General features: G+C 35.5%; 1 protein-coding gene across 1 annotated transcript; it reads left to right on the top strand.

Annotated features, from left to right (window-relative positions):
- The first annotated feature begins 571 nt into the window (after positions 1-571).
- On the top strand, positions 572-14,130 carry LOC142354527 (uncharacterized). Its single transcript, XM_075406849.1, has 6 exons — positions 572-782; positions 1,250-1,455; positions 4,281-4,440; positions 6,917-8,208; positions 9,870-10,067; positions 13,656-14,130. Exons 1-6 carry the CDS (start codon positions 725-727, stop codon positions 13,830-13,832), a joined length of 2,091 nt encoding a protein of 696 aa, XP_075262964.1. The 5' UTR covers positions 572-724; the 3' UTR covers positions 13,833-14,130.
- Positions 14,131-14,136: the final 6 nt, after the last annotated feature.

Raw genomic sequence — 14,136 nt, 5'->3', positions numbered from 1 at the left:
GATTGGTTCCAAGAGGAATCTGGCCAAAGCATCGTCCTTGCCTAATATCAACTGATTCGTCTCCTGACTCTTTGTAATATGTCAGGAGAAAACACCGAATGCCAAATTACCCAATGTGATAAAATACCCAAAAAGTACAGAATATTTTTCACCATTCTCTTAATTACCAGAAAGACCATTTAGCATATACAGACATCTAACTGAGATGAGTTAGAGTGTAAATAAGTATATTAATCGATTTTGAAATGTAAGACTAATTGACTTGGCCATTTTTAATCGGGCTATGGAACGAAATGGTTTGTCATGTGATAAACTATCATGTAAAGTCATTGTGGAGTAAGCCATTCCTGAACGTTCACATTTAAACACTATTTTCACCCCCCCCCCCCTCCATTTTTGTTGACCGCTCTTTCGAACTAGCTAAAATTTAAATAAGACTAGTTATAATTTGTAAATTTTATGACTGACGAATCATTCGCCCTTTTGCCTTTTGAATTTGCTTTTTGTTATGTTTTGCTGTTTTGTTTGCAAACGGTGTTAGATCGATCCAACAGATCTAGTTTATGAAACATTTTAGCTAATGTCATTCGCAATTCGACCAAATACACACCAATACTTGTTTAGTTTGGTTTAGTTTAACTAATTGAACTTGATTTATATCATTATATGAAATTATGATGCGAATTTGAATTTCGATATAGTTTCAATTTGAGTAAGTGAAATAATGGACCCAGAAATTAAGAGATTAGTCGAAGAAGTCGAAAACCAACTAACTGTAGCTGGTAAGTATAACTTGTTATAAACCTAGTTATAACTAACTATCTAAATTGATTTTGAAAAATAGATATGTCTATTAAACCCATAGATTCATAACATCGAGAGAAACTTGTTTAATATTCGTGAATTTAAGTTCTGGTTTGAGATTGAATATACAAGAGATTAAGATATCTTAACTTTAAATTTCGTATTTCGTTTCAGTGTTCAAACTTTAAACGTTGGTTCCACGATCAATGATGAGATAGTTCTGTTTTCGTTTTCTGCGTTTTATATTAAAATTAAATCGTTTTATTGGACAATCGTTGAATTGGTGATACAGCACGTACCAAAAAATTCAGCGAACACCATTCATTTGAATGGTTTTTTATTCACAATTGACAATAAAAATAAAAGTTAGGATGATGCGTAATTTCAAAACATAAATAACGCTAAAAAAATTAGCAACGAGTCCATTTTCTTTCATTTTGTCCAGGAGTTGACCTTCAAAAATGGAAGATTCTCAGACAGGAAATGCAGAAGCGAATGGTCCAGTCGAACTTCCCAAAAGTGGGAGACAAGATATATGCCAAGTACTTCCAGCACCAGTACTTCCCTGCCAGGGTGGACTCTCTGGACAAGGATAAGCAGGAGTTCCACATCACTTGGGACGACAATGATCCGGATGGTCGGGTAGTTAAGGTCAGAGTCTCTTAAAGTGCCATGATTACATCATTCGAGGTGACCTTACCACCGAGGCAATAATGACCTCTGTTCAGGCTCATTTAAGGCCATTGCACAGACTTTCGTGCGATCGAACGGAGATCCAGACAACATAATTTTGATCACAGACTTTCCTCTTGAATCCACGAAGATGACCTGATCATGTTTTACTTACGGTTTTCACCCAAATGGTCGGTCAATTGAATGCTAGTATCAAGTTGCAAGAATGGAAGATTCTCGGAGGTTTTCAATTCACCTGCAAGAATTTTTCTACCATTTCGATTCATCTTCTAAGATAACTTGCAGGATCAATCAAAAAGCTCAAAAAATGAATAAAAATTTTTGCAAAATGAATAAAAAAGACTTAGAAAATGAATAAGAAAGATTGCAAAATTAATCAAAACGCTTGCTCCATTCGTGCCAACGTGTCGAAATAATCGAAAGAATCTTGCAAATATCTTAGAACCCGTACGCATTCGCTTGCAAGATAGTATCATAAACAGATTTCTAACAAACAAGAGGCATCGGTAATGTTCGACTGCACATAATGTTGCGACACAGCTCTAACACATTTTTGACTTAATTGTCTGCCATTGAGGAAGAGATAGGAAATTTTCAAAAAACTTACATTATTCGAAAATAATTGATGTCTCAAGTTAAAAATCGCTTTCAGCTCAAACCACTAAGCAAAATGAATAATGGCTCTTAAATGGCTGATGATACTTGCCATTAAAGGAGATAAGCCTGGATATAACACTAACAACAAAATCAAATGATAAGAAAAAGTATTAAATAGGACCAAACCTCATTGTTCATCTATTTTTTAACAAAAAACTTAATAACAAAGTCACAAAAGCAGAAAATAAAATAAAAACTAAACAAATTGAATTTTATTTCAGCATCAAAAATATGAAACCTGTCTTTGTTGAACAAAATTAACGTGTAGACAATTACAAAAAAAAACAAAAAAGGTAATGATGAAAAAAACGTTTATACTTTTGAGAACAAATAATTTCTTTGAATTATCCATCAACTGAAATTAATAATTTGTTTCATTTTTACCTACATAGGAAACCCTCGAGACCTAAATTTTTATCGTGATCAAGATATAACTTAAAAAAGAAGCCGGACTGGCAAAGATCAAAAAGTCAGTTAAATTTTGTGAGAAAACCGATCAAAAAATAAACATTAAATTTAACCATTAAACCTTGTTACAACTCCATTAGTGTGGTGTTTCATTTGTTATGAATCTGACGACTGGAGAACCCAGCAAAAAGATACAAAAATTTGGAAAAATCCGAAAATGGCAAAAAATTATGAAACTCTTAGGATCAAATCCAAAAAAATCATCCCATAATTGATAAAACAGCAGTGCAGACAAATTTACAACTTTACAAATTCACTTAAAAAGGACGTTAACAATTTCTTTACTTAGACTACGCTTAAAGGTGACAGAAAACAATGAAAAGTGGCGCACCACAAAGAGGCAACTTAAAAAACAATATAGTAAATAGGTTAGACAAAAACCTTTTTCTTTTCAAAAACCTTTTTCAAAATCCTTTTTGTCGAGCAACTCAACGATGAGACCAAAACTGACTTTGCTATCACTGCGCGGCTGCCAAAAAACAACATTGTTCCCAATTATTGCGGTATAGATTTTAGCTAACAAGATTCTTAATATATCAAAAAAGAATTAATGCAGTTTTGCTAAATATCGATATAAATCAGGGAAACGCAGCCAAAATGTTAGATCCAGAGCATTTTCTTCGAAACCGAAGGTACAATTATTCCTCGTGTTATTAAACAAAGGTCGTTCCAGAAATGTTTTGTACTGCATTGTTGCTAAATTTGGTCTCAATGGACTAAGGAATCATATTTGGTGCCATTTTTCATGAAAAATGAGAAAATATTGTTAAATTGTCCAAACTTTAGGCAAAATCTTAGCCAAAAGTGTTGGTTCAAACAGTTAAGCATTTCTTTTTTGTCTTTAAACGAATAATAAACGAGGATATCATTAAAACTTTAGCACTTTCTCATTAAAATTGGTCAAAAAATTGGCGAAAATTTTGAAAAACTTTAACAAAGCAGCATAAGTGAGCCTAATGTTCATATCATTTCAAACGTTTGTAATTCATTAGAGAAAGAGAAATTTTAAAGAAAAAATTATTAATTTGATATTCTACGCTTGACAAGATTTCTAAAGATACCACTCACAATCTCCACCTTGAATAAATCGAATCGACGAAAACTGACTGACAAAAGTGTAAACCCAGTGCAATTTTTCAAAAGTACACTTTTTCACTCATAATAAGGACTGTATTGACTAATGCACCCTTTACCCTGGTAATTGTGAGGTAGATTTATGGTGATACCTCGGCCCGGGAACGGCTATAAGGTTTAAATTCGCTTACTAATTTATGCCAGTTCTGATAAGGCATTTTAAGTAACTATTTGGGCAATAACTATTTAGGTATTTCCTGGCGTATAATAACTTGCTGTCGTTTGTTCTCACGGGCTTCCCGGACCCTAGTGCCGTAGTAAATCAGTGCTGAAACATTGTATTCCAATTGTATATCGTCGGCCCAGTACTGTATCAGTGTATCCTAAGAATATCTTCCTACTCATGATGTTCAGTACAAGTCCCATAGATACTTTTTTTCTGAAAATAGAGCGAGCATTCTTGGTTTTGATTCCCATGATGTTCAAAGCAAAATCATGAAAAATTGTAAAAATTTCGAAAAAAAAATTTTGAATTATGAAAACACGCTCAACAGAGAAAAATTTCAGGTGGGTAATTGTTTCAGGTGACAGACGTTGCCTTGGACAAGGTACCAGGAGTGGCAGAGATTGGAGTGGGTAGCAATGTCCTGTTCCAACAGGGTTCCTATGGCGCCAGTGGGGACAGATCGGGGGGCACTCGATGGCACATGGGCCGCATCACAAACATATCAAAGTCGCCCGATGGTACTGTGAACAAATTTAGAAAATTGAACAGAATTTTTCTCTGATATTAAGAGATAAAAGACATGAAAACCACCCGTTGAGAGTTTACAGTGAGCGGGGGGGGGTTCATCGACCTAAAGAATGCAATGTTTGATAAACAAACTTTAGGAACGTTCCTAATGTTTGTTTATCAAACATTGCGTTCTTTAGGACTATGTTCAGACTTTCGTGCGTTCATGTCCAGACTTTCGTGCGTTCATCAGACCTTTCGTGCGTTCATGTCCAGACTTTCGTGCGTTCGACAGACCTTTCGTGCGTTCATGTCCAGACTTTCGTGCGTTCGACAGACTTTCGTGCGTTCATGTTCAGACTTTCGTGCGTTTTTTGATGTTTCCAGACTATGTAATTTTGAACGCACGCGTCCCCGTCGTGCGTTCATCTTGGTCTGGACATACTTGCTTCTGTCTGGGACCTCAACCTGGGACTGTTTCTTTTTTTTTTATTTTTTTTTTGGAAAACTAATTTTCTGTTGTCATATCACTATGTGAAACAAAAATGAGTGTTTTAGCATTTGTTATGTCTTGTACTACCAAATAAAAGGTGGGATTCGCAATTACAGAAGAACGGTCATTCTGTACTGTAAAATTGAACTAACCAGAATGGGTCAATATAGATTGTTAATGAACAAACACAACTAGCGGTCAACTTAGTAGAACCATGGTTAGAGATCACCATATTTAATTAAATTGCGTTAGAATCAGTTGTGAATAACTAACAAGTCAAAGTGAGCATAACTATCGAAGGGTTAGTAAATTAAAAGTAATTGTAACTGGAGAAGAGAAAGAAGGGCATGTGGGCTAGAATCTGAGATAAAAAGGTTTTTGAGAATGAAGAGATAGCCAGCACCGAGGAATCTTCGTTGCTGCATAGCTTTCCCATAGTTTTCCGGTTCCCCTGGCAAGCCAATATAAATATAAAGTTTTGTGCGAAAAGCCTGTGCAAAAATTTGACAATTTGAGACCCAGTAGCTGTCCGCCCCCTTTTTGTTCACAACCACAGTCTTGATGCCAATAATGAACTACTGGATTACATGAATGAGTTACTGGACCCATGCGATCAATTCCAGGCACCAGAAAGACCCCAAAACGCTTAATTGGTCCGGAAATTAAAGTTTCATTATCCATTTGTCGACCATCTTGACTAAATTTTACTAAGGGCGTAATGATGGAACTGGTATAATTGAAATTAAAAAGGCTCTGTGCCACAATGACGGTTGGTTCTTTGTGCGCAAAAGCAAATTCTTTGCTGGGATTGAAAGTGGCTTAACAATGAGTTCGTCGCAGAAAATTATTACTATGATAAGGTTGTTATTCAATCTTAGGGCCGAAAATGCTATTGCTGTAGACAGAGGAAAAGGCACTTGTAATCGTTGCTAACCGTTGCTGCAATTATTTTGATCTAACGCGAGAGCGAGATGTTGACAGCCGCTGCCTTCTGTAAATTTAATTTTCTAGAGCAATTTAGGAAACGCCTTTCAACTCTCAACTTAGAATATTTGAGTTACCTGCGTTTTTTTCAGTGATTGAGAAGCTCGGTAACTTGCAAAAATTTTGCAAATTATTTTGTGTGGGTTTTTAAAGAAATCGATAGCGTACAAAAGCGGTATAAGATGCCAGTCATCGTCGAATTAGTTCGATTTATGTGTTGTTGTATTCTTACGAATTACTGCTATTTGTTGTAGAGGTGTTGATAATTAGATTGTTATAACAATATCGCTTAATTGATTAGTTACAGTGGCTGTTTTGAATCTGGCCGGATGATCGAAATAATGCGTTATACAAAAAAGAAATGAGCACCAAATGAAACCTTTTAATTTGCCCGATCGGGGCACTAGTTCCCGTTTTAGACCGGCTATTATTGTTCAAGATCTCTGCACGGGGTGGGGGGGGGGGGGCAGTTTCAATGTCGCTACTTTTTACCTGAACAATTGCCAGCTGTTACCTAGTTACCTAAATGGTAGTTAGTAGCTGTATGAGAGCGAAGAAAATTTATCTAAAATTTGATCCAAGACAATAAGTTTTTAAACAGAAAACACGGAAAGCTGATTTTCAAAGAACAAGTTGGTTTAAGTCAAATTTTTGAAACTGACGTACAAATTCACATTTAGTCTAATAAATTATATTTTTTTAGAATTTCTGGTTGCGTCTCGAATTCTGTAAGACAGTTTCAGTTTGGAAATAGGGAAGCCGTCCCAAACAGATAAAAACCTGTTTATCAATCAAGCTTTTAGCATCATTTTGTATTTTATTTTTTTTCTGTTTTTCTGGCATATAACATTTTTAAAAATGGCGCTCTTGGTCCTTTAAACAAGTAAATTTCTCTCCGCTGGCGAACACGCATTTGGGGAGTTAGACGGCAAATGGGTACCATAATAGGGATTTAAAGTGACATCTGGATTTAAAAGCTTCTGAAAATACTGCTCTAATTTTTTTAATAGGTAAATTCCTCTACGATGGTGAGCACGTATTTGGAGAGGAGGACGGGAAATGGGTAACATATCGGGGATTCGAACAGACATTCTCAGCTCTCACAATCGAGCGTCTCCGAGTTTCGCCAAATGCTCTGGAATCCTTCGAGGGCTCCATCTCCGAAACTACCAGTTCCAACGCCAGTCGTTTCTTCGACCTTGACGTGTTCGTGTGCTATTCTAACAAAAACACTTCAGGGAAAGAAATCAACCCAATGCGAATTATTTCAGATGTCGAGGAAAGTTTGGGAATCAAAACAAACTTGAAGTTCCGAAACCCGTCATTAGAAGAGGTCGCTATCATGATTCAAAAATGCAAAGTTGTTCTGGCATTTATTTCTAACGAATTTGCCGCTGATGAAAGTTGTCAGCAACAATTCCAGTTCGCTAAAAAGACCAAAGCTGTGCCTGTAATTCCGATTGTGGTCGGGAATGGTTTTGATTGGACCAGAACCGTTATTGGGTTATTAATCGCTGGTGAGCTTTACATCCATTTCAAAGATGAAACTGTGTACTCTCAAAAACTGCAAGAGCTAGAACGATCTATGAAAAAGTCGCTAAGTGGCCCTCACGAAGATCAGCAAAACTCCGTTGCCCAACAACCCAAAAAGGAACCGTGCCCAGTTTTTGTAAGTTACTGCTGGACGAATTCTTACCTTTCATTCGAAGCTAATGAAATCCGTAAAGTTGCGGGTGGTGTCTATTCGGATCCGAGGAAGGTCAAAAAGGACGTTGAGAGGCAACTTCAAGGTCAAAAATTATGGCTTGACATTGAACAGCTTGGAACGTCAAATCAAAGTGACCGGAATTCAAGTATGTTTGAACAAATTGCTGAGGGTTTAGCCGGAGCCCAAGTCATTTTGACCTTCATAAGTTCGGAATATAGTAAAAGTGAGAATTGTAACATGGAGTTTAACCACGCGGTCAAAACGATGAAGATTCCTACGGTACCCATCATAGTCGGCGAACGGGGTTCTGCGGATTGGGTGCAGCGACAAGTCGGTATGGTTCTGGGGCAAATCGAAGCAAAAGATGAAAGAAGCGAACGAATTGAAATGCGTGAAATAGATGACGAATACAACTATCAAAGTAAAATTACAGAAATTTGTAACAGAATTTCGAGATACAACGTTACTGGGCAAGTGTTCGAGAGACGGGAGCAGGTTGAGACGAAGAGCCGAGCTCCTAAGATTGGCGACCATGTTATTTCTCACTGGCAGGGGGGACAGTTCTTTTTCTCAACTATCGTGGCCTATGACAAGGTACTTACAAATCGTTCATAACCTCATTTTATCAGTGTCAACAGCGTCCCGACCTTAACTCAATGAACGCCGGCAGACAAAAAAGTAACTGAGATAATTTTTGCAGATCTATTCTGTCCCCCCCCCCCAGTGTTTTTTATGACCCCCAGTTACAAATTAATTAAATGTTGTTATATAGCAGGTTACTATGTAAGAAAATAGCACATGCGCTTGGGGGTCATAAAAAAATTATAAGCTGGGGGGGGGGGGGGACAGAATAGATCCGAATATTTGAATCACAAATGAGAGGTTAAGTGCGATACAGGGTTTGAGTGTTATATTCAGGTCTTATAAGACATATTTAGATGGATGGTGAAACCCTAAATTTTTTACAAGTGGCCTGGAAGCTATATTGGTGTAGCATGTCTGTCCATAAGTCGATTGATTGAAATTTTCATTTTTTGTGATCTGGTCTAAAGTCTGAGTCCCGAGGATGAGAAGAAGACCACACTACTTCTATTGTAGATATTGCTGACAATCTTTTACTTACGCACAGGAGAATTATTTCGTACTTCGACTCTAAAATGCTATTTATCACCGTAGCTTTTCAAAATTGTTAAGTAACTTAGAACTTTTACATTTTTTAAAGATTTAAGGAACAACTGTTTTGCACATTAATAGTCCTTCTGACTGTATTGTACCCTAATACACAAGTGGTTGCTTGTCTGAACTCAATTTTTTGTGTTTTTTTGTCACAAAAATTTTTTTATTTCTCTTCGGAGAACTCTTACAGTTCCTTCACATCATATACCCACCTGTCTGGTAACGTTTCAATGCACTCTCTATATTTCTTCTCTATTTTAAGCTGCGTTAATTTTTGTTTTCCTTCCAAGAAAACTGTACATTTCGAATCACAGCAAAATAGCAAATCAGCTTTACTTTCGTTTCTTTTTGTTAACTTCTATTAGTTTTTTTAACAGATAACTGTTTCTCTAGAAAAATTGAGTTCATTCTTAGAGAAAATAAATTGTCCTAAGTAAACTTCAATGAGAACTAGTCATATACCTCTCAGATACAATAAACACTTAATGATTGTTTAAGCGCTTGGTCGGCTAATAATTCAGAAAACTGGAATTGTTTCTCACAAAATCCCATTGCATAAGGCCGAATTTTTGGCGTGTCAGAGATTATGGAGACATATAATTTGCCTGTCATTTTTTAAAATTTTTCGTTAGATCTCGCGCGATTTGATTTTGAAATAATTGGGTCTGAGCGTAAATGGATATATTGTCTCAAAATTAACAAGGATATCGGATTTTAAGTCTGGTGCCTACCTCGTAAGAAATAGCATGAGACTTTTATGCAAAGCATTTCAAAATATGAACATCGACGTTCTCCTCTTTTCTTTTTTGTGCCCCCTTCATCTGCGGCCTGGGGGGTACAAACAGAAAAAAAACAATAATTTAAAAAATATCACACTAAACTGGCTCACATACGGAAATACCCGGGTCGAGGTTTGGCGGTGAATTTTCGTAAGAAATGCGGTGAAATGCGATGAAATATTTGTTTTCACCGCATTCACCGCAATCACCGCAATTCTTACAATAATTCACCGCATTCATCGCATTTCTTACAAAAATTTACACAAAAACCTCGACACGGGTATGATGATGTTTGCACAGGATACGATGTGTTTTACTGTTGACTGGGACGACGGAGACACAACAGGCAGAGTGGTAAAGTACAATGAGACTGCTAAAGATGAACTTCTAGAGGAGGGTGAGGGGGATGTAGCTGTAGGGACAACTGTTCTATTCCCTCAGGGACAGTACAAGTTGAACTCTGCAGATGAGAACTATTCTGGGTTCCGATACTTCGAGGCAAGTGACGTCAGCTTTTTCGTAATTTTGCTTCGTTGGAGAAATATTTGGAAAACACGCTCTTTGGTGTAATGAATTTAGGCATTCACCGTACTAGTCTTGGAAAAAATTAGAAAGCTAACAATTTTTGCCCTCAAAGGTTTTTTTGGATTCATTTTTTGTAAGAGGATTAACGTTATTGTTACTTTCCCGCAATTCACATGCCAAATCAATTACTAGTCACTTTCTTTACAGATTTGAAAAAGACCAATTATCGGTAGATTGAAAATTTTTCCTCATAAAATAGTACGTCGAAAAATTAAACATGGATTAAAAAAAAACAAATCAGTATAGAAAGTGAGCCAAAAAAAACAAATCCCCTCAATGATTGATATAATCTCCAAATATTGCTCTAAATTACTGCTCAAGGTCATCACAGCTCATCAAGGCAAATTAAAATCATTACATAACGCTAAAAACGTTCAATTTTGGACTTTTTCAGAAAGAAGACTAAAAAATTTATTAAAAGACCAATTTTTTCGCAGATAACAATTTAAACAGGCAGTTTTAGAAGTCTGTCAGGGTAGCTACAACATATGATGTTCATACCACACTGTTGACAATTTTGTTCTATTTTCAAAAAAGAAAAATACATTTTTTGAATTTTGTATCTTTGCTTTACTCAGTTGTTTTCTTTTAACCAACAGCGAGCGCTTTCCTTATGTTATCTAACAAAAGGGGACCTTTTTTCGGTTTATTCTTCGACACTTGGTTATCACCGTTTTTGGAGGCTTAAATTGTTTTAAAAAATCAACTTTGAAAACATTTTATTAGACTTTCTAAATTTATCCGAAACAATGTTAACTGATTCTTCTAATGATAGACATGCGGATAAGTCGGTCATAATTTAATTTTTTAAAATTCCAGTGCTTATTAGGCTTAATTTGCCTCAGGATGCAAATTAATTTACAGATGACACCAGCAGCCAGTTTTGGCTCTACCCAGTATTTCTCTGTGTGTGTGTATGTGTATGTGTGAGATTTTTCTTAAGTTTGATGCCAGCGTTTCTTCATAACTGAACTATACATTGCCTACCAAGTATGCATACATTTTTTTAAATAAAATATTTGCTATGTTTGAGAGAAGGGTCAACAAAAATCATTTACTGGTATACATAGTTAATAGCTATGGGAAAAGCATAACTTAACTGAAAAAAAAATTCAGTTTCAAAATTGACACAAAGATTTCCTAAGTATTCTTTAGTCGAGAAAGGATAGTTATCTTGTAGGAATCTATCCTATTCTGGCAGATTCTTACTTCTGCCAAAAATGTCTGGCATCTTCCTGCAAGATAACCATTTTTCTGCCAGATTCCTGCATGAAAATCATTTTTCTGCCCGATTACTATAAAACAATCATTTTTTCCCGATTCTTACAAGATAGCCATTTTTTGTCAGATTAGAACAAGGTCAACCAGTTTTCTACCAGGTTACTACAATATAACCGTTTTTGTGCCTGAGTCTCACAAGATATCTAATTTCTGTCAGATTGTCGAAAGATAACAATTTTTTGTAAGGTTCCTATGATATAAAAACATTTCTGGGAATAGCTTCGAAACTGATTCTTTTCTGGGAACTTTTTTATTTTAGTTAACTGAGCAAAAGCAAAACGCAAACTGAGCTTGTAATGTATTCTCGCAATAACTAATAAAAAATATTTGAAAAACAGCTAAAATAAGAAATTGCGTTTGTTGTGTTATTTGTATTTCATTGAGGCACAATAAGTATATCATGTACTCTACGTGAAATATAAACAAAACTACAATTTTGAAAAGTAAATCAGTAAACCATCATATCTAGTAAATTTTTATCAAGCACTGTTTTATCTTTTGCAAAATTTTTAGTGCACTTTTATAGGATCGACAGGAAAACTGTACCTGGAAATGATTTTCTGAGAGAACAATTTAAGCAGAATACATATTATTAAACATTTGAGATGCAGCTCAAACGTAACGAACTCTTTCTTTTTTAACTGAATCTTGAAAGATAAACATTTTTCTGCCTGAATCTTGCAAGATAGCCATTCTCCTGGCACATTTTGCCAGATAAGACGTTTTCTGGCCGAATCTTGCAAGATTATAGTTTTTTTGCCAAATTCGGAAGATATCAACGACCTATCTGTCAGTGGTAAGATTACTGCAAGATAACATTCCAGTCTCGACCAGGGTTTAATGGTTATGTTATTCAACTGAAAAAAGTTTTGATTAGATTTCTACTTCATTCATAAAAAAAAACATTTTTGACCGACATCAACATTAGGTCTTTTCGAACAGTCAATCAATGAGGAAAAAAATATATTTGCGTTAGACCACATACAAGGGATATGCAAACGAATGATTTTCACAAACAAATATATTTTATCTGAGCTCCTGAAGAAGAATTGAACAGAAAAAGAGTTTATACTAGCCAAAAATTTCAATAACATTTAGCAAAGCATTCAAAAAACATCTTCTTCAAACTTCTTTTAAAAGAAGATGAGGAAATAAACTCCCTTTTACACATCAAAAGTGTTTCGATCAAAAATAAGACAAACTGGATGAAATTTCGGCGTAAAATCAGCGTCACTTGTGCATCCATCGTTTTTCTAATCAAAAAAGATTCAGCACATCCTAGAATAGTAGCCACGTGCGATTGGCCCAATTTTGCATACAGACAAAATCACAAGATTTTTGTCAGGAAAAAAACATGAAAAATTTTATTGAAAAAATTCCAGGTTTGTTTTTCTATTCTTTTATTAAACCGGATATTTTTTAGCTAAACAGATATGAAACACATGTTTTTTTCATTGCAAACCCGTATTTTGTAACCTATCACATTCATTTAGGGTTTAACTTTGGGAGCATCCACTAAACTGGAGGGGTACACATGTAAAATTTCCAGTTTCTTAAATTATCGTTTTTGTCACAACCCGATGAGCCGCCTGAAAAATGAACACTTAGAGTTCTGATAGTACTGCTTAGTGTCAACACTCTATTCTTTCTATCATCACCTAACAAACAATTGCTCGCTAAATAATACAGGTCAGCATTTCTTTTTGCTTTTTTTCCACGCACAAGGCATTCACCAGCAAAAGCCTTTTCAGATCCATTTCTTCACGGTATGACGCGGTTAATGTCAATCAGGCAACGACCTTTAATGATCATTGCGTGTATTCCGAATTGAAGGAACCAAATTTTGGAATCATTTGCAAATTTTCTCTACTTTTTTGTAGTTTTCTTAGCTTGTACTCTTTCTTGAGTATAAAAAAATGGTTAGGGTACCATTTGGGCTGTATAATGTTTTCCTATAACGCTGATTATCTTATATATGTTTGGTCGGAACGCAATTAAATTATTTCAAAATGCGTCCGAATCTACGAAAATCTACATTTAACATAATTTTCCTTAAAAAAGACAGAAAAAAAAGAACTTATTTCGTTTCAACAGCAGTGTTAATTTTACAACACTAAATGAATATCTGGGACAGATATTGAGGTCAATCGATCTTTTCTTTCAAACTGCTCTTATATGCTGCCAATAAGCTGTAATACTCTAATTCAGGTTAGTTTCTAGGGTGAAGTGACGTCAATGCGTGAAGAGGATGGCAAGATGCTCTACAGTGGTCATCACTCCAGATACGAGAGAGGAGAGACTCCCAGATTCAGAGGAGTCACTTACGAGTTCCACGATTACCCTCTCCAGAAACTAAGACTGGCTCCAAACGCATTCGAAGTTCTCAACATCGAGTAGTTTCTCATCTACTTATAAAAACAGATTGAAACAGACAGATTTTCAGCATTAATATTGTAGTTATATTTATGCTGACAAGTAAAGATGTCGAATATAGTTACCAAGTATAGATTCGTCATGCTTGCTTGTAAACTAGAAGTTTTAAATTTATCTCATTATTAAAAACAAAATAATATCCCTAAATTTCTTGCTATCATTTGTGACCAAATTTAGTTTGAACGAATTCTATAACAGTAAACAGAAACCGATGTTTCTTTTTGTAGATTCGGAAAAAAAATTGCTTCAATAGCTTAATTGACTGCTT

This window comes from Convolutriloba macropyga, chromosome 15, assembly GCF_964194025.1.
Source record: "Convolutriloba macropyga chromosome 15, txConMacr16.3, whole genome shotgun sequence".
Lineage (NCBI taxonomy): Eukaryota > Metazoa > Xenacoelomorpha > Acoela > Convolutidae > Convolutriloba > Convolutriloba macropyga.
The sequence above is the reverse complement of the archived record's forward strand: the minus strand, read 5'-3'. Positions and strand labels throughout refer to the sequence as shown.